This window comes from Abramis brama (assembly GCF_963993115.1).
Source record: "Abramis brama genome assembly, chromosome: 15".
Lineage (NCBI taxonomy): Eukaryota > Metazoa > Chordata > Actinopteri > Cypriniformes > Leuciscidae > Abramis > Abramis brama.
Window position 1 is genome coordinate 34,293,376 of NC_139977.1, and position 25,072 is coordinate 34,318,447.

A 25,072-nucleotide genomic window follows, 5' to 3' on the forward strand; every position below is an offset into this window, starting at 1 on the left:
GCTAGCTACTCCACTCAGGCGAGTTCTGAGCGAGCTGCGCATGCGTATTGGGTCATATGACCTTTCCTCGATATGCTCTATCCTCATTAGCTGCTCCACTCGAATAGGATTGATAGGATAGCGATGATAATGGGAAAAGTTGTTGATTTATGTCACACACAGTTCTCCGCATGAATCGGGTTAATATGGAGGTCAATCGAATCACAGGGAGTAATATGTTATAAAAATGCCTGACTCACGAGTGGGCGGCGGTTCTTTCATTTCTCGCTAGAAATATAATAAGGAGGAAGTAATGCAAACTTTAATAAAAGTTTCACGAAATGGGCGACCCGGAAGTTGCCGCTAATTGGTTTAAAATTCACTGGTTCTAAATAGTTTTACTGTTTTAATACACCATAGTCAGTTAACGTATATTATTGAAGTGTTTATTAATGCGGCCGGGTGATACCTGATACATTTCTCAGCGCTGTCAGATTAGACATCATAAAGATTACACGTATTTTTGTAGAGATTTAGCGTTTTCTTTTATATGTTGTATAATAACATTTTCAAGCAATATTCTTAAATCATCATACTTTACAGATTAAATATCTCTAATAAGACAAAAAAAAAAAAGTCGTCGTGACTCGTGAGGATCTGTGTATTGAGCCAGCGAGCGCCCCCTGCAGGAACACAGAGCCGTGTCTCTTTAGAAACTGCGGTTTTCCTCTCAGTGTGTGTGTTCTTGACACATGTAAACACGCTCAGCTCTGTCTCTCTGTCCTTCTCTCCGAACCGAACCGAACCGAGCTGAGCTGATCATGCGGCTCCGGGCCTGCTGTGTTTACAGCACTGGAGTGATCTGTATTCTGCTGTTAATCGCCGGGATCGCGATGGTTTTGTCGCAAGTCTTTCAGAAGCTCTTAAACAACAGAATAAAGGAGGTCAGTGAGTATGTGTGTGTGTGTGTGTTTGTGTGTTGTTCATATGTTTATATCACGTGCATGCTGTTTTTCTTATAGATACTGTGACAAAAAATAAATATAGTATATAATATATGTTTTCTATTAATCAAACAATATGATATATTATGTAATATACATATTATATGAACTAAACATTATTATTATTTTATTATATTATATAAATCAATCATTATTATTATTATTATTATTAGTATTATTAGTAGTATGATTTTCTCCTCACATAATATTATGACAATATATTATAATACTATATATTATATTTTATTACAGTATATAGTACAGTTTATAGTATATTTATAATATTATTATATTATATAAATATTGTAATATAATATGTATTATATTTATAATATACTATGATTATCGTGGAAATATTGAAAAATTGTGATTGTAGTTTTCTCCACATATATTATGAAAACATCTTAAAGTATAATATATAATAAAATAATTTATTATATTATTATATCATAATGTATTGTATAATAATACTATATAATATAAATCAAACATAATATTATGTAATATATATTATAATATAATATATTTTGTTATGTTAGTATTATTAGTATTAGTATTATGATTTTCTCCTCAGTCCTCACATAATATTATGAAAATATGTTATAATATATAATAATTTTATTATATTATAATATCATAGTGTATTGTATAATAATATTATATTATATGAATCAAACATAATATTATGTAATATATATATTATTATTATGTAGTAGTAGTATGATTTTCTCCTCGCATTATAATATTATATCCTAAATTATACTTATTATTATACAATTATACAATTATTTTTTCTAGCATTATTACTATGAAATTTCATTCCATAATATCATGGTATTGAATTAATATCATATGCCATTTGCTGAAGGAGAGAAATGACATAATACCATGTTCAGAATTTTTTTTTATTTACACAACATTTTATAAATGTGCACTTTGAAAGTTTGAGTTGTATATGATATATAAATATATATGATATTATGAAGTTGTCTGTTGGAATTAAGAATTTCATGTGTTTCTCTTCCTTAATGATTCGAGGAACCATGAGTAACTTTGGTTTTGAATAAATTTCTACCCACAATTCAATTTCCCTTACAGCAAATCATTCTGGAAAATGGAACGGAAGCGTTTTCGGTGTGGCAGAACCCGCCGCCGCCGGTTTACATGCAGTTTTACTTCTTTAACCTGACCAATCCAGCAGAGGTTCTGAACGGAGACAAACCCTCGGTCATAGAGATCGGCCCGTACACGTACCGGTGAGCCATAACACATTCTGCCAGTCAAAAGATTATGATTAATTATAATTTTATTAATGCTATTGAAGTCTCTTCTGCTCACCAAGGCTGCGGATGGATGATTGACTGATTGATTGATTGATTGATTGATTGATTGATTGATTGATTGATTTGACAGAACTCTCTTCTGCTCACCAAAGCTGCATTTATTTGATCAAAAATACAGTAAAATGTGAAATATTATTCCAATGTAAAATATGTGAATATATAGTAAAGTGTAATTTATTCCTGTGATCAAAGCTGAATGTTCAGCATCATTACTCCAGTCTTCAGTGTCACATGATCCTTCAGAAATCACATATGATGATTTGATGCTGTGTTTTTTCTTCTTCTTCTTCTTTTTTATTGCTGTGTTTCCAGCTTTTTCTTACACAAGTTTGGTGACACATCAAAAAAGTTCCTAAAAAACGTTAAACGGCCAGCGCCCACATGTCAACAGCTTCAGATCTTATCTGAATCACATGATCTGTTGTTGAAAAGTAGCTCAGCTCCACCACACTGTTGTTTTCATAAGTCAATAAGAGCCAGATCTGAAAACTTGAATTTCCTCTTTCAGGGAGTATCGGCCGAAAGAGGATGTGAAATTTATGGATAACGGAACCAGAGTTGAAGCTGTCAATCCAAAAACGTACGTGTTCGAGCCTGACATGTCACGCGGCTCCGAGGACGACCTCGTCCGGACTGTCAACATCCCCGCTGTGGTGAGATTGTGAACTCTGACATATTAAAACCACAAAAATTAGAGTTTGACGTGTGAATCTCATGACACATTTCAGCCCAAAGTCAAAATAACAGTAATAAATTATATTTTGCATAAAGAAATGACGTCCGAGATGAGCTAATTCTCTGTGTGTGTTTGTGTGTGTGTGTGTGTGTGTGTGTGTGTGTGTGTGTGTGTGTGTGTTTTTGACCTCAGACCGTGATGGAGACATTCAAAGACAGCTTAGTCAGACGAATCATCTTTGACCTGATGATCTCCAATGGCGTGGGTGTGTTCGAGACGTTCAGGGTCGGCGCCCTGCTGTGGGGTTACGAAGACCCGTTTCTCAAAGAGCTCAAAAAGGTTAAGCCTGATCTGGAAGACCACTTCGGACTTTTCTACAAGGTTAGTGGTGTTTGCAGTGTTGTGACCACAGGCTGTAAACAAAATATGACAAGTAGAGTGCGTGACGTCACCCGTATTGTTTCTGAAGAGCATTTTTGAAGCACAAAGTGGGCGTCGCCATCTTAGCCGCGCGTCACTCCCGGATAACCGCAGAAATGTGCAGAGGCGTATTAGCTGAGGTGACGTGATGCTAACAGACAGCAGACAAATGGCTAGCAGTGACATCAGCGGCAATCCACCTGTCAATCAAGTGGCCACGCCCTTAATTATGCAGAACTTCAAGGGTTAATATAATTTAAACGGATGAGTTAAAAAACAAATTCACCCCCCTCACAGTTTTCATGAAGGGCAAAATTATCTATATAGACTAAAACCACTTTTTGCACCAGGCTGTAAACATGTTTTTTTCTGCTGTGAAGTTGGGCATTTTAACATGGGGGTTTATGGGATTGAGTCTCTTCTGCAGCCGGTCTCTAGTGGCCAGTCCATGAACTGCAGTTTAAGTCGCTTCAGTGTTGATTCGAGAGAGAGACCGGAAGGTTGTCGCTTGGTTGTGGCTAGTGCTTGTTGAAAACTCTAATACTAATGCTAAAGTTCAGTCAGTGTCTGAAGGACCGGAATGGTTCCTCAAATCACGTGTTTTGATGATTTGTAAATCGCCAATTGAGGATTTTAGCAGTTTAGTAACTGTCCCTCCTTGGATGATTGTACGCTTTTTTATGCTTGTCTTTCATATGTTTGATTTTAGGTTTAACACTGCTGTTCTAAAGGTCTTTTATTCAGCAAGGACGCATTAAATTGATCAAAAGTGACATTTATTGTGTTACAAAAGATTCTATTTCAATCAAATAAATGCTGTTCTTTTGAACTTTTGTGAATAAAGCATCGTTTCCATCCCTTGTGTTCAAGAGAACAAAATCGTCACTTCCTGGGAAATTGGCACAAAATATCAGTAATAAACTGTATGGTTCTGCAATCGGCTGTTTTTCCCTCCATCATAAACGAGTGTGTCTCAGAGCGTCACACAATGAATGCTGTCATGTTCTCCATACCATCATTTGAGATGCTGCGATGCCATTGGTCCACTGGTTAAAATGTATTAAATCCTAAAAATGTATAATTAAAACAAATAAATAATTTAAAAATAAAAACCCTCAAAGTAAAACACTTACAAAATTAATAAAATCATAGAAGTGTAAAATTAAAATAGATAAATAATTTTAAAACAAAAAACATCAAAATAAAACACTTAGTAAAAATGGATTAAATCATAAAATGCATAATTATACTATAAATCATTTTAAAATAAAAACTATACAAATAAAACACACTAAAAATGTATTAAATCATAAAAATATATTATTAAAACAAATAAATCATTTGAAAATAAAAACCATAAAAATAAAACACTTACAAAATTAATAAAAGTGTAAAATTAAAATAAATAAATAAAATTCACCAAAAATGAAAACACAAAACATTTATGAAATCATAAAAATGCATAAAACCTAAAAAACAAAAATGTAATAAAAAGACAAAAGCACATAATGAATTAACCAAAAATGAAAACCAAAAATATAAAAGCTTCAAAATATGAAAATAACTATGCATCATGACTACAATAAACTATAAACTATAATAAAAACTAATATTACTAACTATTTATTACTAGTTAAATAATAACTAGCTATTTTCCCATTCAAAGTTCAAAATTCACGTGAGTTTCCCAAAAGTGCACATAAAAATAGATGGATGGAAACATAGCTATTGATAATAATCATAAATGTTTATGAGCATCAAATCATCATATCAGAATGATTTGTGAAGGATCATGTGACACTGAAGACTGGAGTAATGATGCTGAAAATTCAGCTTTGATCACAGGAATAAATTACACTTTACTATATATAACTATAAAAAACACTGTATTTTGATCAAGTAAATGCAACCTTGGTGAGCAGAAGAGACTTTTGGAAATCTTACTGACCCCAAACTTTTTTGTGCATTGTGTTGCTCTTATATATTGCCATCTGGATCAGCTATTAAAGTTCCCATATAGGTAGATAGCTAATATTATTAATGCAACTGTACATGTTCCTCGGTTCGTTTAGTGCATCTGTTAACTGGGTTTTTCTTCATGTCTTTCATTCTCATGTCACTGATTGTGTTTCAGAAAAATGGCACAGATGATGGAGATTATGTGTTCTTCACGGGGAGGCAGAATTATCAGGACTTTGCTCGTATAAACGAGTGGAACGGACAGAGGTAAAATCAGCAGAAAACTGAAGATTCATGAATGGATTTCAAACGAGCTGCACGATCAGCATGTGCTCAGAGAAGATTGAGTTATGGATTATTTGCTCTGTTTGTCAGTGCGTTAAAGTGGTGGAGTTCAGACGAGTGTAACATGATCAACGGCACCGACGGAGCCTCTTTCCATCCGATCATCACAAAAACTGAGAAACTGTATATATTCTCCTCTGATCTGTGCAGGTGAGGACACAGACCGTTCATACACACTGATTTGAAAGTTATTAATTACTTTTATTCATCAAGGACGCATTAAATTGATCAAAAGTGACGGTAAAGACATTTATAGTGTTACAAAAATTTCAAATAAATGCTGTTCTTTTGAACTTTCTATTCATCAAAGAATCCTGAAAAATAAAATGTAATCACAGTTTAAACAAAAATATGAACTGTTTTCAACATTGATAATAATCATAAATGATTCTTGAGCATCAATTCATCATATTAGAATGATTTGTGAAGGATCATGTGACACTGAAGACTGGAGTAATGATGCTGAAAATTCAGCTTTGATCACAGGAATAAATCACACTTTACTATATATTCACATAGAAAACAGATGATTTACATTATAACAATATTTCACAATTTTTACTGTATTTTTGATCAAATAAATGTGCAGAAGAGACTTCTTTCATAAACCTTTTAAAAAAAACGATTCCAAACGTTAGGAGTATAATAAATAATAATACTAATAATAAATGTTGTATGTATAATCCTAATATTTGATATATGGTTAATATAATATGATGAATATTAATTCATTTATTGACTTATTAAAACTATTTAATCATATTAATTTGCCAAATCATAAATAAAAACAGACATATGAAATTATTGTAATTTTTGATTGTAAGTTTTCTAGAAGTCATTAATAGTATTTGCTGAGCTACTGATTTAAAGTTTAGTTTAGAAAGGCTCTTATTGATTCGGTATTGATCACATTGGGTCTGAACATGTGACTTGTTACACGGGTTCATCTGAAAAGTCTTTGTATCAGAAAAGGTTTAAGTGTGTTTTCATCGGGTCACGTGTATGTGGCCTGAATCAGAGTCAGCTGATCACATGAAACACTACTCAGCAGTTCTGAAGTGATCTGCAAATATGAAAACGTGATACATCACAGTGAAAGAAACCATGTTAAAGTTTATAGGGAAATTATAGTGACAGACAAAGCCGATAAAAACCTGAAAGTAGGTCACTGAGAAGGACCTACGTTAGTGAGTCAGGCTGAGAAAGTAGTGTTGCCTTTGGCTTGCTCAGTTGGGGATATTTTGGGGATATTAATTTAATTTTATCAATCAATAAATTTACACTAGAAACAACCTTGTTGTGTTATTTTGGTTTAATGCTGTGAAGCTGCTTTGATGCAATCTGTATTGTGAAAAGCGCTATATAAATACACTTGACTTGACTTGACTTGACTCGTAGCTTGTTTGACTCAGATGAACTGTAAAGCAGTTGTAGTGCTAATTAACTGCATGTTTGAGTGTGTGTTTTGTGTTGACAGGTCTCTGTACGCTCTGTACGAGTCCGACGTGAGTGTACACGGGGTTCCTGGTTTCCGTTTCGTTCCTCCCAGCGAGGTTTTCGCTAATGTTACGGTTAACCCAGATAACGCAGGCTTCTGTGTGCCGGAGGGAAACTGTCTCGGCTCCGGCCTCCTCAACGCCAGCGTGTGCAAACAAGGTCCGTGTGAGTTTGACTGTTGTTCGTGACAGAGCGGACGCTGGACGGCCTGCTAACGTCTGTGTGTGTGTGTGTGTGTGTCCTCTCAGGTGCGCCCATCATCATGTCCTCCCCTCATTTCTACCAGGCTGATGACAAGTTTGTCCAGGATGTTTTCGGGATGAATCCCAAGAAGGAGGAGCACGAGACGGTCATTGACATCAACCCGGTACGTGTGTGTGACCGCCCTGAAGACCTCTGTCACGTAGAAACCCGCTGCACGCTCACATGTGGGAAATAAAGGTCTTGATAATTTTGATCAGGAATTTATAGATTTAGTCTTCACTGAAAGCAAAATGCTGCATGGAGCCGCAACATCGCAACCATTCAGGATGCAGTCGATGCTTTATCCATGCAGTTGCACTTTTCCAGGAGAATTTCCAACTGTCTTCTTGGGGGGGAAATTGGATGGGTGGATGGATGGATGGATGGATGACAGAGATGAAAGGATGGATGATTGATGGATGATTGATGGATGGATGGATGGATGGATGGATGGATAGATGACAGAGATGAAAGGATGGATGATTGATGGATGATTGATGGATGGATGATTGATGGATGGATGACAGAGATGAAAGGATGAAAGGATGGATGATTGATGGATGATGGATGGATGATGGATGGATGGATGGATGGATGATGAATGGATAGATGACAGAGATGAAAGGATGGATGGATGGATGGATGGATGGATGGATGGATGGATGATTGATGGATGGATGGATGGGTGGATGGATGGATGATTGATGGGTGGATGGATGGATGGATGGATGGATGGATTGATTCATGGATGATGGATGGATTGATTCATGGATGATGGATGGATAGATGACAGAGATGAAAGGATGGATGGATGGATGGATGATTGATGGATGATTGATGGATGGATGGATGGATGGATAGATGGATGATTGATGGGTGGATGGATGGATAGATGGATGGATGGATGGGTGGATGGATGGATAGATGGATGATTGATGGGTGGATGGATGGATGGATGGATAAATGGATTGATTCATGGATGATGGGTTGGTGAATGGATGGATGATGGATGGATAGATGACAGATGAAAGGATGGATGGATGGATGGATGGATGGAAGATTGATGGATGGATGGATGGATGGATGGATGGATGGATGGATGGATGGATGGATGGAAGATTGATGGATGGATGGGTGGATGGATGGATGGATGGATGATTGATGGATGGATGGATGGATGATTGATGGATGATTGATGGATGATTGATGGATGGATGGATGGATGGATGGATGATTGATGGATGGATGGATGGATGGATGGATGATTGATGGATGGATGGATGGATTGATTCATGGATGATGGGTTGGTGAATGGATGGATGATGGATGGATAGATTGGTGGTATAAATCAGTGACAGTATAAAAGTCAATTATTTAATTGTAGATATAATTAATTTAATTAGTTGTCTTTACAATATCATATTTTATATTCTTCTCACACAATATTTCTTTACGGTGAATGTGATTTCATCAAGGTGCTTCAACATCAGTGTTATTCACCTATCATTTCCCTCTGATTTTAGGGAAAAGTTATGGGTAGGGGTAGGGATAGGGTAAGGACTACATTTTGGGACAGGAATGTTATTCCAGGATCAACAAAATATGCCTTACTTGGCAAAATCAAGATGACAAGTTCTTTACATGAAAATACATAGATGCCTTTTAATATTGCACTTTATATTGCATATATCAGCACTGCCATAAGAGGGCGCCGTCGCTCCACACTCAGACTTCACTGAGACAGACTCTCTTTCATCAGAAAACTCATGTTTTCAACTGATAGATGCTACAGATCCAGAGTGAATGAATGAATGAATGACATCTGTGATTTCATTATTTACTGACAGAACAAACAAACATATATTACTCTTCAGTCTGAGTCACTGGCTGATAAAGCCGATCATGTTGGGATGAGTTTATCTGAGTCCAGAGGCGTCCCACTTCCCGACAGCTAGTTAGTAATTAAACAGGTGGGGTTTTTCTTCTGGTGGGAGTTTGTTTAGTTTGCAATCAAAGAGTCTCTCCAAACCTTTTCTGTACAAAAAAGCCGCAAACATTTTCACATTTATCCAAGCACTAGATCAAGTTAAAAAGTGCTTTTGCTGCAGGATCAACGGGATAAAGTTTGCTGTAGGTGTGTTTTATGGTGTTTGTGTAGGTTCACTTGGAACAGATTCTACCCTATAAAACACTGGCAGTACCATGGTACAGTAACAGTATCAGATGTGTACCGTAGTACTGAATGATTACCATATTCACTGTTATTGTATTTCCTCTTTACTGTAGGATAGAAGTCAGGCTCAGGTTTTTGTTAATGCGTATGCGCCAAGAATCAGTTTTATATCAGGGAAGGCATGTGTGGCTTTATGCAATGTTTTCTCATATCAGTACCCATCATGCCTTTTGCACACGGCACACACGTGTTGGCAGCATCCAGTGTGGGTGAAATGTTTTAAATGGGTCGCAGACAGGGCAAATGTGCGTGTGTTTCAGCAGCGTCGTGTAACACAGTCACTCCTACTAGCCACTTTGGGAGGTTTAATTTGATATATATATCTCCTAAATATACTTTTTTTAATCTTAGACTTTTAAAAAGGCATCTGAAATAATAAACTAAGATAAAAATATTGATTTTTGACACTCACACCCAAAGTGCACATGCATAAAGCCGCCTCTCGGTACTAAATTTAGTTATTTTTCGCTACTTATTGCACTTAAACAGTCAAATACACACAAAATAATGTCAAAATGCCAGTCTTGGCGAGTATTCATGTACATTTTAAGTGAAAGTAAACAGTTGAGAAAGAAAACGCATGTGTAACAGTATATTGGATCCGTGCGTCAGGTCTTAAAGTGACAGCAGATTATGAAATAATATTAAAAATATCTGTATGGCAGTTTTTCCCCATGGTATTGATGTCAGAATTATGACACGCTAAAGTATACTTTGTCAGAAGTATATTTTTTATTTTAAAATGATTTATTTAATTACTTTTTAGTAGGCTAAGTCTTTCATTTTGATGGTTATTTTAAAATAGTTTATTTGTTTTAATAATACATCTTTATGATTTAATTAATTTTTAGTATGTTTTATTTTGATGGTTTTTATTTTAAAATGATTTGTTTTAACTAATTTTTTTATGATTTAATTAATTTTAGTAAGTGTTTTATATTTGTTTTTATTTCAAAATTATTCATTTGTTTTATACATTGTTTTATACTGATTTAATTTTTAGTGTATTTAATGTATTTTAGTTTAAAATATTTTTTTTCAATTTTACACATTTATGATTTGATTTATTTTGTTTTATTTTGATATTTTTTTATTAAAAACTATTTGTTTTAATAATACATTTTATGATTTAATTTATATTGTGTTTTATTTTTTTAATTTTTTAAAAATTATTTATTTTAATTTACAATTTTTATGATTTAATTAATATTTAGTAAGTGTTTTATTTTGATGTTTTTTTTATTTTTAAATTATTTTTTTTATTTACAATCTATTACAAACTAATTAGCTTTTCATAAACTCACAAACGTAGTGTTGAATAATGTTAAGGAGTTGTAGGCGGTATTTGAGGGAACCTGATGTTGATTCGTGTGTGTGTGTGTGTGTGTGTGTTCTCAGCTCACGGGACTCTTGCTTCGAGGTGCGAAGCGTGTTCAGGTGAACGTCTACCTGCATCAGATCCCAGGCTTCAGGTGAGAGTCTGATCACAAAACATCATGATAGTACTGTTCACATTTCCCTTCAGAAAATCTAGACAAATCTAGAAACACAGTGGCTTTACACGCGTTTGGTTTCCGACCAATCAGGGCAGAGCAGGCTCTGAGAGAGGCGGGGTTTAGAGAGACTGAATCTTCCAACGAACTGTTTTAGACACTTTGAGAAATGAGGTGATGTGCAATGGACATTATTAGAAAATTAAAGTGTTTTTGACTTCTGATGCATGTAAAACTATTGTATGAGACTTCAACACAACATTAGGAACCTATGTTCGATGTCATAAATGTAAAACTTTGTTATTGTTTTTAGCTCCAGAACTACTTCGATTGAGTAAGGCATGTTTGTAGGGTTACTCCAGTAAAACGAATACATTACATAAGCCTCTCATGAACCCTGACCTGAAGTAGGTCACTCCGGCTGTAATGATTGACAGCTGCGTGATAAAGCGGATCGGAGTTATTTTAGGACACACATGGTGTTACGGGTCGCTTTCAGAGTCTGTTCGGGGGTCCGATGACGTGACCGAAGACACAACGCTGCCAAATGAGCCGACAGCTTGTTGGCTTGGTTTTGAAATGCGATACACTATCTGAGAGCCAAGCCTCCCAGCGCAGATAAATCATCCTCATGAGTGTGTGAACGGAAAACATGTCTGCATATCTATTATCATCAGCATGACACATGGACGTCGTGAACTGACTTCCTTCAGTCCCGCCGATCTGATAATGCTCATCTGAGAGGAGCCATGAGCCACCTATTCTTATGCACATTTTGGGACATTGCATTATAAAATGCTGGATGAAAACGCTAAGATGCACATAACGTTCAATTCAAAACGTGCATGAAAAACTTGTGTGCTCAATTGAAGCGGATATATTTTTATCTGATAAGAAGACATGCACATAATTATGATCGAAACACTTTTAATTAATAAATCCCTTGATGAGCAACAAGTAACTCATGTGATTGGACAACTGGAGTAACCAGTGGACCAATGGCATCGCAGCATGATGGAAAAATAGCTAGTGTTATTTTAGTTTTTATTATAGTTTTATTAATATTTTTGAATTAGGTTTTATTTTTATACACAAATCCGCCGCGAACTCTATGGGCGCCGCCATCTTGCCTGCCGCCATTACTGCGTGCCTGTGAAGTGTGAAGGTGTGACACTTGCCGGTGTCCTCTACTGACATTTCAATGAAAGCGGATCCTGGGGCTTAAATATTGTCATTGTCAAAACATTTTAGTTACTAAACTGAATTTTATTAGGATGTAGTGACAATATGTTGCAATGTTTATATTATATGGTACAATTTCTGGTATGTTTTTTTTTATTATTATTGCTTGAAACAATTTCAGGATTTCAATTCAGTTCAATTCTTGTGCTTTGTTTTAATACTGAATAATTTGGGTAAATATTAGGTACACAAGATAGGCATTATTTTTTCTCAAGAAAAAAAATTCTCACCTAATGCTGTAAGTTAAACATACAGAGAGCCTTTTCAGCTGGCAGTATTATTTAAGGTTAAAAATAACTCAAATTAAATATAATGCGTTTTTTTTAATTATAGGCTAATAACAACAACTTTATTTAATGATATAAGAAAACATATAATAAATATGTAATATAGTACACATATTTAGCAAAATACTCTCTATAGCTCTTTTTTTCTTTCCTGAGGTAAATGTTATGTGACATAATTGTTCTCCAGCTGTTTTATTGACCCTTTCCGCGTTAAAAAAACACTGATTGATCGATATTATGTATGATGAATATACATTTCGGTAGGTTATGCTACTGTTTCTTTTATCATTGTTCATTCGTGTTTATTTACTATTAAGTTATGATCGGTTCAGGTGCCATAGGGATCTGTCACGTCACATTTACAAACGCCAAAATATTTATTGTTTGAATTTCATAATAAAATTGACAGAATCTGAGAGCTGAGCTTTTTTTTATATCATAACTAACCTGCTCTGTCTAGTCTGTCGGTCTCCGTGTCCTCTTTGCTTCTCCATTTTTATGTGCGTGAGAAAATGGATGTGTGGCGTGAGAGCGTGTGAAAAGTGTCAATTGCGTGTGTCTCACGGTGAAAGCATGAGAGTTGGCAGCTTACAGGTATTCAACATTATTTTATTAATCATCTGGCATGCGAGCTTCAGAACCTAAAGTCCAGGGCATTGATTGAAGGTCAGAATTACATGAGCTCCGGATGGATTGGCCAGATACTGCATACCTTCGCAGATGAGCTCACATTAAAAGGTGTCGTGCGGTTTTCACAGGCAGTGAACTCGTACCATAATGTGTCGGTAACAATATAGAGAGAAAACTGCAAAGTTCTCGAAGTAGTGTGTGACTGCATGGCCGGCCGAGGGAAGTGTTGTAGCCATACAGCAGGGCGACTGTACACAATTAAAGATGAATAGATAAAAATAACATTTCGTACAGCTACATCTGCTACAGCCGCCTACGGGACCAACGCTACTTCCTTAGCAGCAAGGCACGCAGTAATGGCGGCGCTGCTTTACTTCCGTATTTCGCCAGATTTGTCTATATTTTTAGTTTTCATTTACATTTTTGGTCATTTCATTATGTGCTTTTGTCATTTTATTACTTTTTAGTTTTTTAGGTTTGAGGGTTAATTTATTTTGATGGATTTTATTTAAAAATATGCATTTCTTTTTCATTTTATGCATTTTTATGATTTAATCATTTTTTTGTGTTTTATTTTGATGTTTTTAATTTTAAGATGATTTATTTGTTGTAATAATACATTTTTATGATTTAATTTATATTTAGTAAGTGTTTATTTTGATGGTTTTTATTTTAATTTGACATATTTATGATTTAATTCATTTTAATGTTTTATTTTGATGGATTTTATTTTAAAATAATTTATTTATTTTAATTTTACATTTACAATCTTTTTCATAAAATCAAAAACCTATAGTATTAACTAATGTTAGCGAGTTGTCAAATAGCGATTTTATTTTTATTTTTTATTTATTTCCATTTAATAATTTTACTGATTATTTCAGTTTATTCCCAATGCAGCATTTCTAATTTTCATTTAGTTTAAGTATATTTTCATATATTTTTATTTGATTTCATCTTTATTGCAGGTAACAGAAACATTTTTACTAGTTTTAGTGAACAATAATAACCCTGATATGTGTCTGTTATGCATCAAATATTGCATTAATCTCTACATTAGTGGGTCTAAACATCTTCACATATTCTTAACATATTTTCTTCTTTTGGTTTGCAGTCAACCTGGGAAAATCCGGACGGTGGTGTTTCCAGTGATGTACCTTAATGAGGTAAAGTTTGACTAAATCAATATCTCCATCAGGCTTTTCTAGGATGTTGAGGTTGTTTACATGTTAAAACCTGTTTTAGACATGAGAATCTGAGTCGTCCCGCTGGATGATTTTAACAGACGGGTTATCAAGCTTCAGAAGAAACTCTTCCTGGAAGCTTATCTCAGTTTAAACTGTGCTTTGAGCTCGTGTTCGTGTGTGTGTGTGTGTGTGTGTGTGTGTGTCAGAACTGAAGCTGGAGGAATCGGCTTCTCTTCCCAGGAGAACGAGAGACTCTTGAGAGGTTTTCATCACTGTTGCTTTGTTGAGATGCACATTATGAAAGGTGTGATGGACAAACCGTCCAAACATGATGCAAAATAAATATTTACACAAGCCATGGAAGAGTAAAGAGACAGAGAGGGTTGTGGTTGCATCAGTTTCTCATACTTTAACTCATGTGTAGAAATAAAGATATAAACCAGTTGCTCTGAATAAAAGTGCTGATAATGAGAGAAATCTCGATCATGATCATTGTCATACAAATAATTATGATTAATGATTTAATTCTGTTTTATTTGTCTGTTTTCTGTCATAATATAATATAGGGTTATTATTGTTAACTAAAACTATTAAACACATTTCTGTTAATAGAAATAAAGCTTGAATAAAATAAATATTTAACTAAACAAAAATTAGAAATGTTGCCTTGGCAATAAACTGAAATAAGTTTAAGTTGTAGAACAAAAAGTATTAACTGGATATAAATAACTAAATCTGAAAAGATTTATATATATATTTAAAAATCTAAATAGCATTATTAAATAAAAAACAACAACAATACAATGACAAAAGTACATAACAAAATGATTAAAAATTAACATTAAAACTAAAAAGCATAAAAATAAAATTCAAAATATTAATAAAACTATCATAAAACTAAAATAACACTGAATATAATATAATATAATATAATATAATATAATATAATATAATCAGGCTTATTATTGTTAACTAAAACTATTTAAAACATACTCTGTTAATTAAAATAAAGCTGACATAAAATAAAATATAAATATTAGTCTAAAAATCTTAAACTAAACAAAAATTAGAAATGTTGCCTTGGCAATAAACTGAAATAATCAGTAAAATTATTATCTGGAAATAAATAAAAACTAAATTAATTATAAATCTAAATAGCAATATTAAATAAAAACACACAAAGAAATGACAAAAAATAAAATAAAGTAAATAAATAAATAAAAATGACCATGATGAAAAAAAATGACCAAAAATATAAAATATAATATAAAATATTAATGAAACTATAATAAAACTAAAATAAAAATTTCACTGAGTAATATAATATAATATAATATAATATAATATAATATAATATAATATAATATAATATAATATAATATAATATAATATAATTAAACCCAAACAGCCTTCATTTCAAATAAAGGAAGACCTTTGATGACAATCTTTGTGTATTTATTTTATGATCTTTAACATGAAACATGATATTGTGCATATAATGCCATGTCTTTAAGGCAAAATGTGATGGAAATTTAAACAACATAATTGTTGTGGTTATCTCAGATGATCAGACTTCTGCAGATGGAGATCTGAACTCATTGAAGTTATTTTTGAGTTTCAGTGTGTTCACATCACAGGATGAAAGTGTGTGTCTCCTCTGATCTAGTAAACGCTTCCTCCTGTTTTGCAGAGCGTGGTTATTGACGAGGAATCCGCCCAGAAGCTGAGAGTGGTGGTTACCGAGGCTAACGTGATCGTCAACGTCCCCTTCATAGTGATCAGTGTGGGCGTCTTACTGGGCGTGATCTTCATCGTGCTCATGTGCCGGCAGCAGCTGCCACAGGTGATGTCACTTCCTGTGGTGCACTATCACTGAAATAAAGCTGCAATAAAATAAGAAATAAATATTGGAGTAGGTTTTACAAGAAAATACAAAATCAGAATTTCACGTTTATTTCAACGTGTTACTTAAAATTTATTAGCAATCTTTGAGTGAAAATTCTAAGTTTCTACACCAAATTATTTTTAATGTAACTGAAATAAAATTGAGATAAGTACCTAAAAAATAACTTAAAAATTTAACTAAAATGTTAATCTAAAATGTAAAACATTAACATTTATATTATATTATATTATATACACTTAGTTAGTATAATATAATACAATAATATATGGGTTAATCGATTAATTGCATCTAACATAAAAGTTTGTGTATATATAATATATGTGTGTATATTTATATATATATATATATATATATATATATATATATATATATATATATATACAAACACACAGACAGACACACACACACACGTATATATACTGTATATGGGTGATTCTTCAATTGGGGGCTATTTTGCCATCTTACATTTTGATGAATGAAATTTGGTTGAATTTTGTTAGAATTATGTCAAGACAATGTTTACATGCTTTGATGTAAAGATATAATAATGGCCACGACTGAGCTTAAATATAATTTGAGTATTTTATATCTATTTGCCAATTGGCACTGCAAAACGTCATTCCCATCACAACATCAGAAAGTCTCATAATGCAAAGAATGTATCAAGGAGATCATTTAAACTCATTTATCTTGCAAACATTGTTAACCTTCAACAATACGTATAAAAAACAAAATGTTTCCATTCAGCGAATTACATATATTTTCTTGTTCTTACCATCAACATGTGTTTTTCTGTGTTCATCAAAGCACACTTTTGTTTAATTTCTGGAAAATTAATTTTAGATGTTTTTTCTTTGAATAGGTGGATGAGTATTTCATTAGGTTTTTCATGTAGTACCTCAATATTGAACATAAAACAGTTTTAAAGGTATGTTTGCTGTAAATTAAGCAACATGGCAGTAATGACATACTGTTCTGGTAATGACATAGTGTTTTGGTAATGACATAAATGAAAAGTGCACTGATACATAAAGCAAATTTAAAGGCTTAAATAATGACTTCTGGTGAGTGTTGTTGAAAGAAATGGACAGATGTGAGGAGATATATATAAATATGACACAACCATCAGCTTGAACATGTTTATTTCAATCATGAAGAAACACTATGTCATTACCAGAACAGTATGTCATTACCGCCACGTTGCTTAATTTACAGCAAACATACCTTTAAAACGGTTTTATGTTCACTGTTCTGACCTTGTTGCACTGGAGATCTTGGGGAGGTGTTTGAAGCTACATAGTGTTGCACTTCCTGTCGAATTTTGTCATTGGCTCTTTTATTGTTTTGGTTAACTCTCCATCATTTGCGTTTCTGTCTTTGCTCCCGTTTTGAAAGTTGTGAGATTACTTTAAGCTTTCCTGTTTCTTTTCTTCTTTTGTATCTTTCCTTTTCTCTGTCAATGTACTGCTGATATTTTACAGGATCTTCCTTAAATTTTTTTCTATAATCTCTAGACCTTTCAGTTGATTTCTTCGAAGCCATTCTGGTTAAAAAATAAGCACTAAAATATAATATGATATAATATAATAAAATATATAATATAATATAATATAATATGGGCTGTCAAATTGATTAATCGCATCTAACATAAAAGTTTTGTTTATATAATATATATGTGTATATTCATGTATATCACAGACACGCACATATATATACAGTGCAATGCATAAGTTAATACACCCATGCTAAAGTTGACTAAAAAGAGGAATAAAAAATCATATTTTGGAAATTGAACTTAATGCCTTAATTTAAAAAATTAGGAAAAATCCAACCTTTTAGGACACCAATTTTCTTTGTGAATGAATAATGTATCGTAAATAAATAAATGTTCTTCCTTAAAATACATGGTGTATAAGTGTGTACACCCCTATGTTAAATTCCCATAGAGGCAGGCAGATTTTTATTTTTAAGTATTTTTTTTAAATTAATTTTTAGGATACTATGCATCCTGATAAAGTTCCCTTGGCCTTTGGAATTAAAATAGCCCCACATCATCACATAGCCTTCACCATACCTAGAGATTGGCATGGGGTACTTTCCATAAGATCATCTCTCAATGCAAATCAAACTAGCTTTTAGGCTAACTGAAATAAAATCATGCCAATCTCTAGGTATGGTGAAGGCTGTGTGATGATGTGGGGCTATTTTAATTCCAAAGGCCAAGGGAACTTTATCAGGATGCATAGTATCCTAAAAATTAATTTAAAAAAAATACTTAAAAATAAAAATCTGCCTGCCTCTATGGGAATTTAACATAGGGGTGTACACACTTATACACCATGTATTTTAAGGAAGAACATTTATTTATTTACGATACATTATTCATTCACAAAGAAAATTGGTGTCCTAAAAGGTTGGATTTTTCCTAATTTTTTAAATTAAGGCATTAAGTTCAATTTCCAAAATATGATTTTTTATTCCTCTTTTTAGTCAACTTTAGCATGGGTGTATTAACTTATGCATTGCACTGTATATATATATATATATATATATATATATATATATATATATATATATATGTATGATGTAGTAATAATATAGTGTATATATTATTATGATATATAATTATAATAATATACATATATACACACACATTATATAAACAAACTTTTATGTTAGATGCGATTAATATGCAATATAATATAATATAACACGGGTCAAAATTCATAAACGGATGCAGTAAAAATTGGGTAAAAAGTGGACAAGTGAGTAGTTTGGAGTGCTTACATAAACAGCATTAATGCTTCATAGATATTGCACATTTCATTTGAAACTTAGGGAAACTCCAGTCACATTTCATTATAATAGAGTTTGATTTTAGAATTGGCGTAAATGAATGCCAGGTTGAGGCTACACAATATTTGTGTCTGTTATGACCGTCACTGACTGATAGTGACTGGAGTGTAGTCTGAACCCGTCATCACAGTGATATTCTAATACAGACAGATATTGGGTCATTTTAATTAGATCCATTCGTTGAACTGCCTTTGTTGTTTATTAAAGTCTTTGTGTTTGATGTGATCTTCTAGAGCACTGTGGCCGAGCGCCAGCCCCTGCTTTCATCATAACTCCCAGACGTGGCCATAAACCAGACGATATCAGGATGAACTAACATTCGCTTAGACTTCGAGGAGGATTTGGTTTTCACACGGCGAGGGTCAAAGGTTGAAGGAGCAGAGACTGACGGCTCAAAGTGTGAAGTGTGTGTTGGGTCAGCCTGGCTGTCGGATCCATCGCCCGGGTCGTGTTTTTAATGCCATTTCATTTTAGATGATTGAGGATCATAGAGCCAAAAAGTGCAGGTGCCTCCAGTTTATGAGTTTTATGTTATGAAAATAAATCAGAAAACACTAATTGAGTGACAGTGATGCAACACATTACACATCACAGGTACTGATATGAGATATCGTACACATCACCACAGACAACAACTAGTATTATTAATACGCTTATGCAATTCTTTACCATGAGCTCATCTGCCAAATAAACTGACAGTGGTGCCGATTTCAGTGCTAATGTAAGTTATAGTCTGTGTATTTACAGCCAATAACGTTCAGGATCATTGTGTGTTTTAAAATTCTGCTGCTGACCAAATTGTCTCTATCTTTGATTTGGTGCAGTGATGTATTTGCACTAAGTCTGTTTTCACGTCTGCCATATTAAGTGATTTTCTTTGATGCAAACCAAGATTTTGATGGTGCAGAATGTTTTTAGAGTCGATTAATAACATGAATATACAGTAAACCAGGACAGTTAACAGGCTGAATGTTTCTGACTTGCCACTAAAAGAAATGATGACCTTGATCACTGATTTGAACTCTATACGCAACTTGTTTTCAGTGTTTCATAGTTTCAACAGCACAGTATTACTGCAGCTTCGAGACGTTTCAGCTTGAACTCAGTAACCGTCTCAATATTCATTTAGTTCATTTACATGCACTGATCAGTTTTAATCTGATGTTTATTAAGCCTCATGTCCACTAGGTTCACTTTCTCTATTATTGTAATGCATAATGTTCAGTTGTTTGGTGGCTGGAGTGTTTTTTAGGTTTGAAAAGGGACGAGGGTTTACTAGTTGTTTAGTTTTGCTGAATTTAACAATATTACAACATGATCTGAAACTGTGGTCTGATTTCAGTTTTACTTTACCTGAAACGACCTTCAGTCTACTAGCATCTATCCCGGACGAGCCCCCAGATCCGTTAGATTAATTTTCAGGTGACGTACATGCAACAGTGACCGTCGTTTACTTTATGTAAATATTAATTAAAGCTCGTAATTATAATTGTGAAATAATCATGTCAAATGTGCTTATGAATTAAGACCCAGTGATGATGACAACAACAGCTGTTTTAGGTTTATAACAGGAATGTTAATGATTCAAGTTTTTTAAATAATTGTTTTATCAATTTATTTCATCATGTGAGCATTTTAGTTTGTTTTTCTTTAAAAAAACGTATTGCACTATCAATGTAACAAGATAATGAGACAAACAATAAAACATTTTAACAAAATAAAAGGCATGTCACACTATCTCACTTTATGTGTCTGATATTTACAAAATAAATAAAATCCTAATTCTTCTGGAAGATGCAGCTGAAAATAAAATACATTTGCTACAGATTATTTTGCTATATATGATTGTATTTTATCAGATCAAACATGGGCCTCATTGAATCTGAATCAGAAACTAAGCATGCAAAGTTAATATTTTACATGTTATCAAGATATGCACAACGCTGTTAATGGTGGCTGATGATGAAACTGGAGTTCTTGGCATGTTCCTGAGTTTCTGAAGGATTGAATCTGTCAAGAATATTGTCATATTTCACTCCAAAATCAAAATAAAGAAATGAGAAGTAATATTTTTTTTTTAATCATTTTTTGATTTTGGAGTTTAATATGACATGTACATTTCTTGGAGAGATTCACCTGAATACAGTTCATGTAGGTCTGACAGTCTTTACATGTTGGATGTAGGTCCTGAGGTCTGAGAAATCGAGGGATGCGCAATTTTCGCCATTTTGTTTTCCATAATTTGAATTTGGCGCCAGGATCATCACGTCACTCACGCCAGTTGAGCTTTATTAAAGGAGCATGTGTGTTTCCTGGAAGAGAGGAAAGGATTCGTAAGTTAAACTTAAAAACTCACACAAAAATATGATGACAATCATAAAAAAGCAAATATGAAATGCGTGTGAAAAATTCCCACTAATGCTGAAGTGTAGCATAATGTTAATTGCTCCGGAGTTGCTGATTCACGCAGCGGTTAAAGTTTTCTCTGATAAACTCTTAGTCTTATCTGTATTTTAAAAGGTTGAGGTTGAGGTTTCTGTGTGAAAGTGTGTTTTTTTGTGATTAGGGCTGTGTGTCGATACAACTAAAAAGCATTATTTCGCGATTAATTCGCGTTTCTCAAAGCGCCGACAATTCCTCGTGAGGCGCCGTACACGCATGACGAGGCGAATTTCTGAAAGCGCGCGCTTATCTAGTCACAATCTACATTATTTTATGTCCCTTTAGTAAATATGAACACCTCTTTTTAAAAAGAAAATCTATCACAGTAAAGTGAAAATATAGGTGAATTTCAAATCATTTATCTTCTTTGGTTTGAATGGATAATACATAATTTATTGGAGGATTTGTGAACTTTATGTTGACGTCCTCATGTCAACAAACTGTCAATTGTTCATTGAGCAATTACTTAAACCGTTTACAAAAATCATGTCTGCCAAAGCTAGAAATACTTTAAACTACAGCAAGCATATTCGGCAACACTTTATAATAGGCCCAAGTTCTTATTTGATAATGCATTAGTTTAGCTAACATTAACTAACAATGAGCAATATAAGTCTAGTTATACAGCATTTATTCATAATATTAGTTATTAATATTTGTTCATAGTATTTCACAGTGCATTAACTAATATTATGAGTTTTAGAAATGTTAGTAAATGTTGAAATGAACATTAAGATTAATGATCTAAATGCTGCAGAAGTTTTGTTTAGGCTATTGTTAGTTCATGTTTACTAATGTAGTCAACTAATGTTAACAAATCGACCCTTAATGCAAAGCGTTATTGCATATTAGTATGAATTTTTTGGTAACACTTTACAATCATTTTCTGTTTGTTAATAGTTAACTGTATGAAAAAGCATTTATTAATCTTAGTTAATATACATTTTCTAATTAAAAATGATTAAAATCAAGTTGCTCATATTATTTAATGTATCTGATCTAAAATGAACTACCAATAAACAGTTATGTTTTTATTGACTAACATTAACAAAGAAGAATAAATATAGATAGTCAATGCATTAACTAATGGGACCTTATTGTAGTGTTACCATTTATATTACTAATTTCAAGCATTTAATAAGTATTTTAAAGGGATTAAATGAACAATAAACAACAACAATTTTAAGAACAATAGAAACGTGCATATAGTCAAACTTTTAATGCATTTTTGGGCCCTTTTAATGCTTCACCTGCAGTAGTTTGTTCCACACTCATAATGATCTCTGCATCCAGAACCCACGGGTTTCAGAGTGTTCCATCGCCATAGTAACGAGCGTTTGGCCCGATGGATCAGTCCAGTTGCCCAGTCAGAATCTACGGGTGCCGACTGGACCTGCGGACAGAGAGAGGCAACCTGTCAATCACATGAGGTCAGCCAATAGCAAACCACAACCATCCAATCAAGTCCACACAGACAAAACCAAGCCCCGCCCCCTACATTTGTTCTTGTTTGAGAAGCGTTTCATTCGTATATGGCGCTATAGGGAAGAAAAGACGAGCGCAACTTCCTTTTCCTCATGGCACTTTCAGTTCACTGATATCCAGAGATGAAGGTTATTTATTAAACATCACAATATCACGGCGCTTTGAATGATAAATGCTAAATGATAATGATGATAAATGTCCCGAATTGATAAATTTAGACTTTTGAGCAACTATAGGCCTAAATTTAGAAAGTCAACAAGGTCATTCCAAATATTGTGCAACTGCTGACAATGATTGACCGAAGCCTTCGGATCCTCATCGGCGTGTGTTTTACTGTACAGAACAAACCAAGCCTTTTAGTTCTCATGCACAATCACAAGAAACCGATGAGAACAGATCCGTGTTTTTCCAGCTGGAGGAAACATTCACGTGCAGATAACGAGATGATCCGGTTACATTTGCAACTAACATCTCGACTGATATGTTTTATGACGGATGTGAAGAACATTTGAATAATTGTTCCACTATAAAGAACCTTTTATGGATTGAAAAGGTTGTTAAAGGTTCTTAATGGGACCATCGCTGCCCATTAATAACCTTTATAATCAGCAGTAAAACATTTAATTTATGCATTTATCAGTAGGTCAAATGTTGCAAACTTAAAACCAACTACAGAGAAACAAATGAATGACAGTAAAAAATATAACGATCGAAATGATTATCAGTCTGTCCCTAGTACTAACTACAGCTAACTATTGACTAGTTGAGTAGTTGCTATTTAATTCATATTTTAGTTATTTGTTTGATTTAATTAAATACAATTTTAGAAAATAAGCATTCCAAACGATAAAACTATGAAAAGGAACTTTAAGTTGACGTCAACAAACTGTGAAAATAATTTTTTGTTGAGCAATAACTTTAACTCTTGTTACAGTTCTTGTCATTGTCTAAATTGATCACGTTTGGTAAAGTTTCTTTTCAGCGCTTAATTGAAGCTTGTCACAAATTATGGCTATAAAATAACATGATAAAGGTAAATTACCGTAAGTACGGAATCCCTAAAGGGACATGGTGATAAAAAAAAAAAAAATAGATGGGAGGAAAAATGATATGTTGTTGCGTTCTCTCGCAAATGCATTGAAATATGTTTTTTCCTCCCATTACATTTTTTTCCCCCACCAATTATAAACCATTATACCATCATGTCCCTTTAGGGGCTCCGTAGCTTTACATTCTGTGCCCAAAAAATTAGCAAATTTTAGATGATGCCTTAATAATTTCTGATTTAAACATTCCCCCAGTTGATAGTGAAGCGCTGTACCTGCAAGGCCAAGAGAGAGAGCAGCAGGAGGACGAGCAGACGCTGGTTTGCTGTGATCATGTTCAAGGTCTTCCAGTGAGACCGTGATTGAGCCGGACGCTGTTTATATCAACGGCTGATAACAGTATCAGAGATCAATGATCAGTGGACACTTTAATCACAGGAATTAGGGCGACTCCACGTCTACAAGGGTAACGGGACCTTTTATCAAGCCAAAACTACAGTAAGTGAGGTGGAAGAGCAGATTAAAAATGAGCCCTGCTGAGATCAGACTAATCAAATATACGACTGAGTTTCCTGATATTCTTGTGTTCATTCGTGTGTTTACCTGGTCAATGTCCAAGCTGAGCTCTTCCCAAGGATTCCCAATCCCTATAAAGAATCCGCATTTACAGGAACACACAAATATAATGTAAGTCTGGAATGAGGCTGTGATCAAAATGCGACACAAATTAAACCTTCTTGTCCTGGGATGCTAATTATAGCCTATATATTAAAATTGAAGTTTTGTAAAGTAATTAATA

The 25,072-nt window shown here is 33.7% G+C and overlaps 2 protein-coding genes across 3 annotated transcripts; one reads left to right on the forward strand and one right to left on the reverse strand.

Moving 5' to 3' along the window:
* The first annotated feature begins 125 nt into the window (after positions 1-125).
* Positions 126-21,037, forward strand: scarb2c (scavenger receptor class B, member 2c). The gene is made up of 12 exons (XM_084136445.1): positions 126-923; positions 2,082-2,239; positions 2,835-2,979; positions 3,195-3,383; positions 5,557-5,648; positions 5,757-5,876; positions 7,204-7,382; positions 7,472-7,590; positions 11,098-11,171; positions 14,466-14,517; positions 16,229-16,381; positions 19,534-21,037. The coding sequence occupies exons 1-12, from the start codon at positions 801-803 to the stop codon at positions 19,570-19,572; spliced, it is 1,443 nt and encodes a 480-aa protein (XP_083992571.1). The 5' UTR covers positions 126-800; the 3' UTR covers positions 19,573-21,037.
* On the reverse strand, positions 15,978-24,838 carry LOC311096971 (liver-expressed antimicrobial peptide 2). Of its 2 annotated transcripts, XR_014609174.1 has the most exons (4): positions 24,549-24,733; positions 22,993-23,135; positions 21,437-21,612; positions 15,978-16,421 (listed from the first exon to the last, which is right to left on the reverse strand). XR_014609174.1 is itself a non-coding variant. In XM_084136447.1 (3 exons), the coding sequence occupies exons 1-3, from the start codon at positions 24,606-24,608 to the stop codon at positions 21,573-21,575; spliced, it is 243 nt and encodes an 80-aa protein (XP_083992573.1). In that variant the 5' UTR covers positions 24,609-24,838; the 3' UTR covers positions 21,162-21,572. The 2 variants fall into 2 exon arrangements, 1 of the variants encoding a protein (XP_083992573.1); XM_084136447.1 differs by lacking the exon at positions 15,978-16,421 and having other exon boundaries at positions 21,162-21,612; positions 24,549-24,838.
* Between the last annotated feature and the right edge of the window lie 234 nt (positions 24,839-25,072).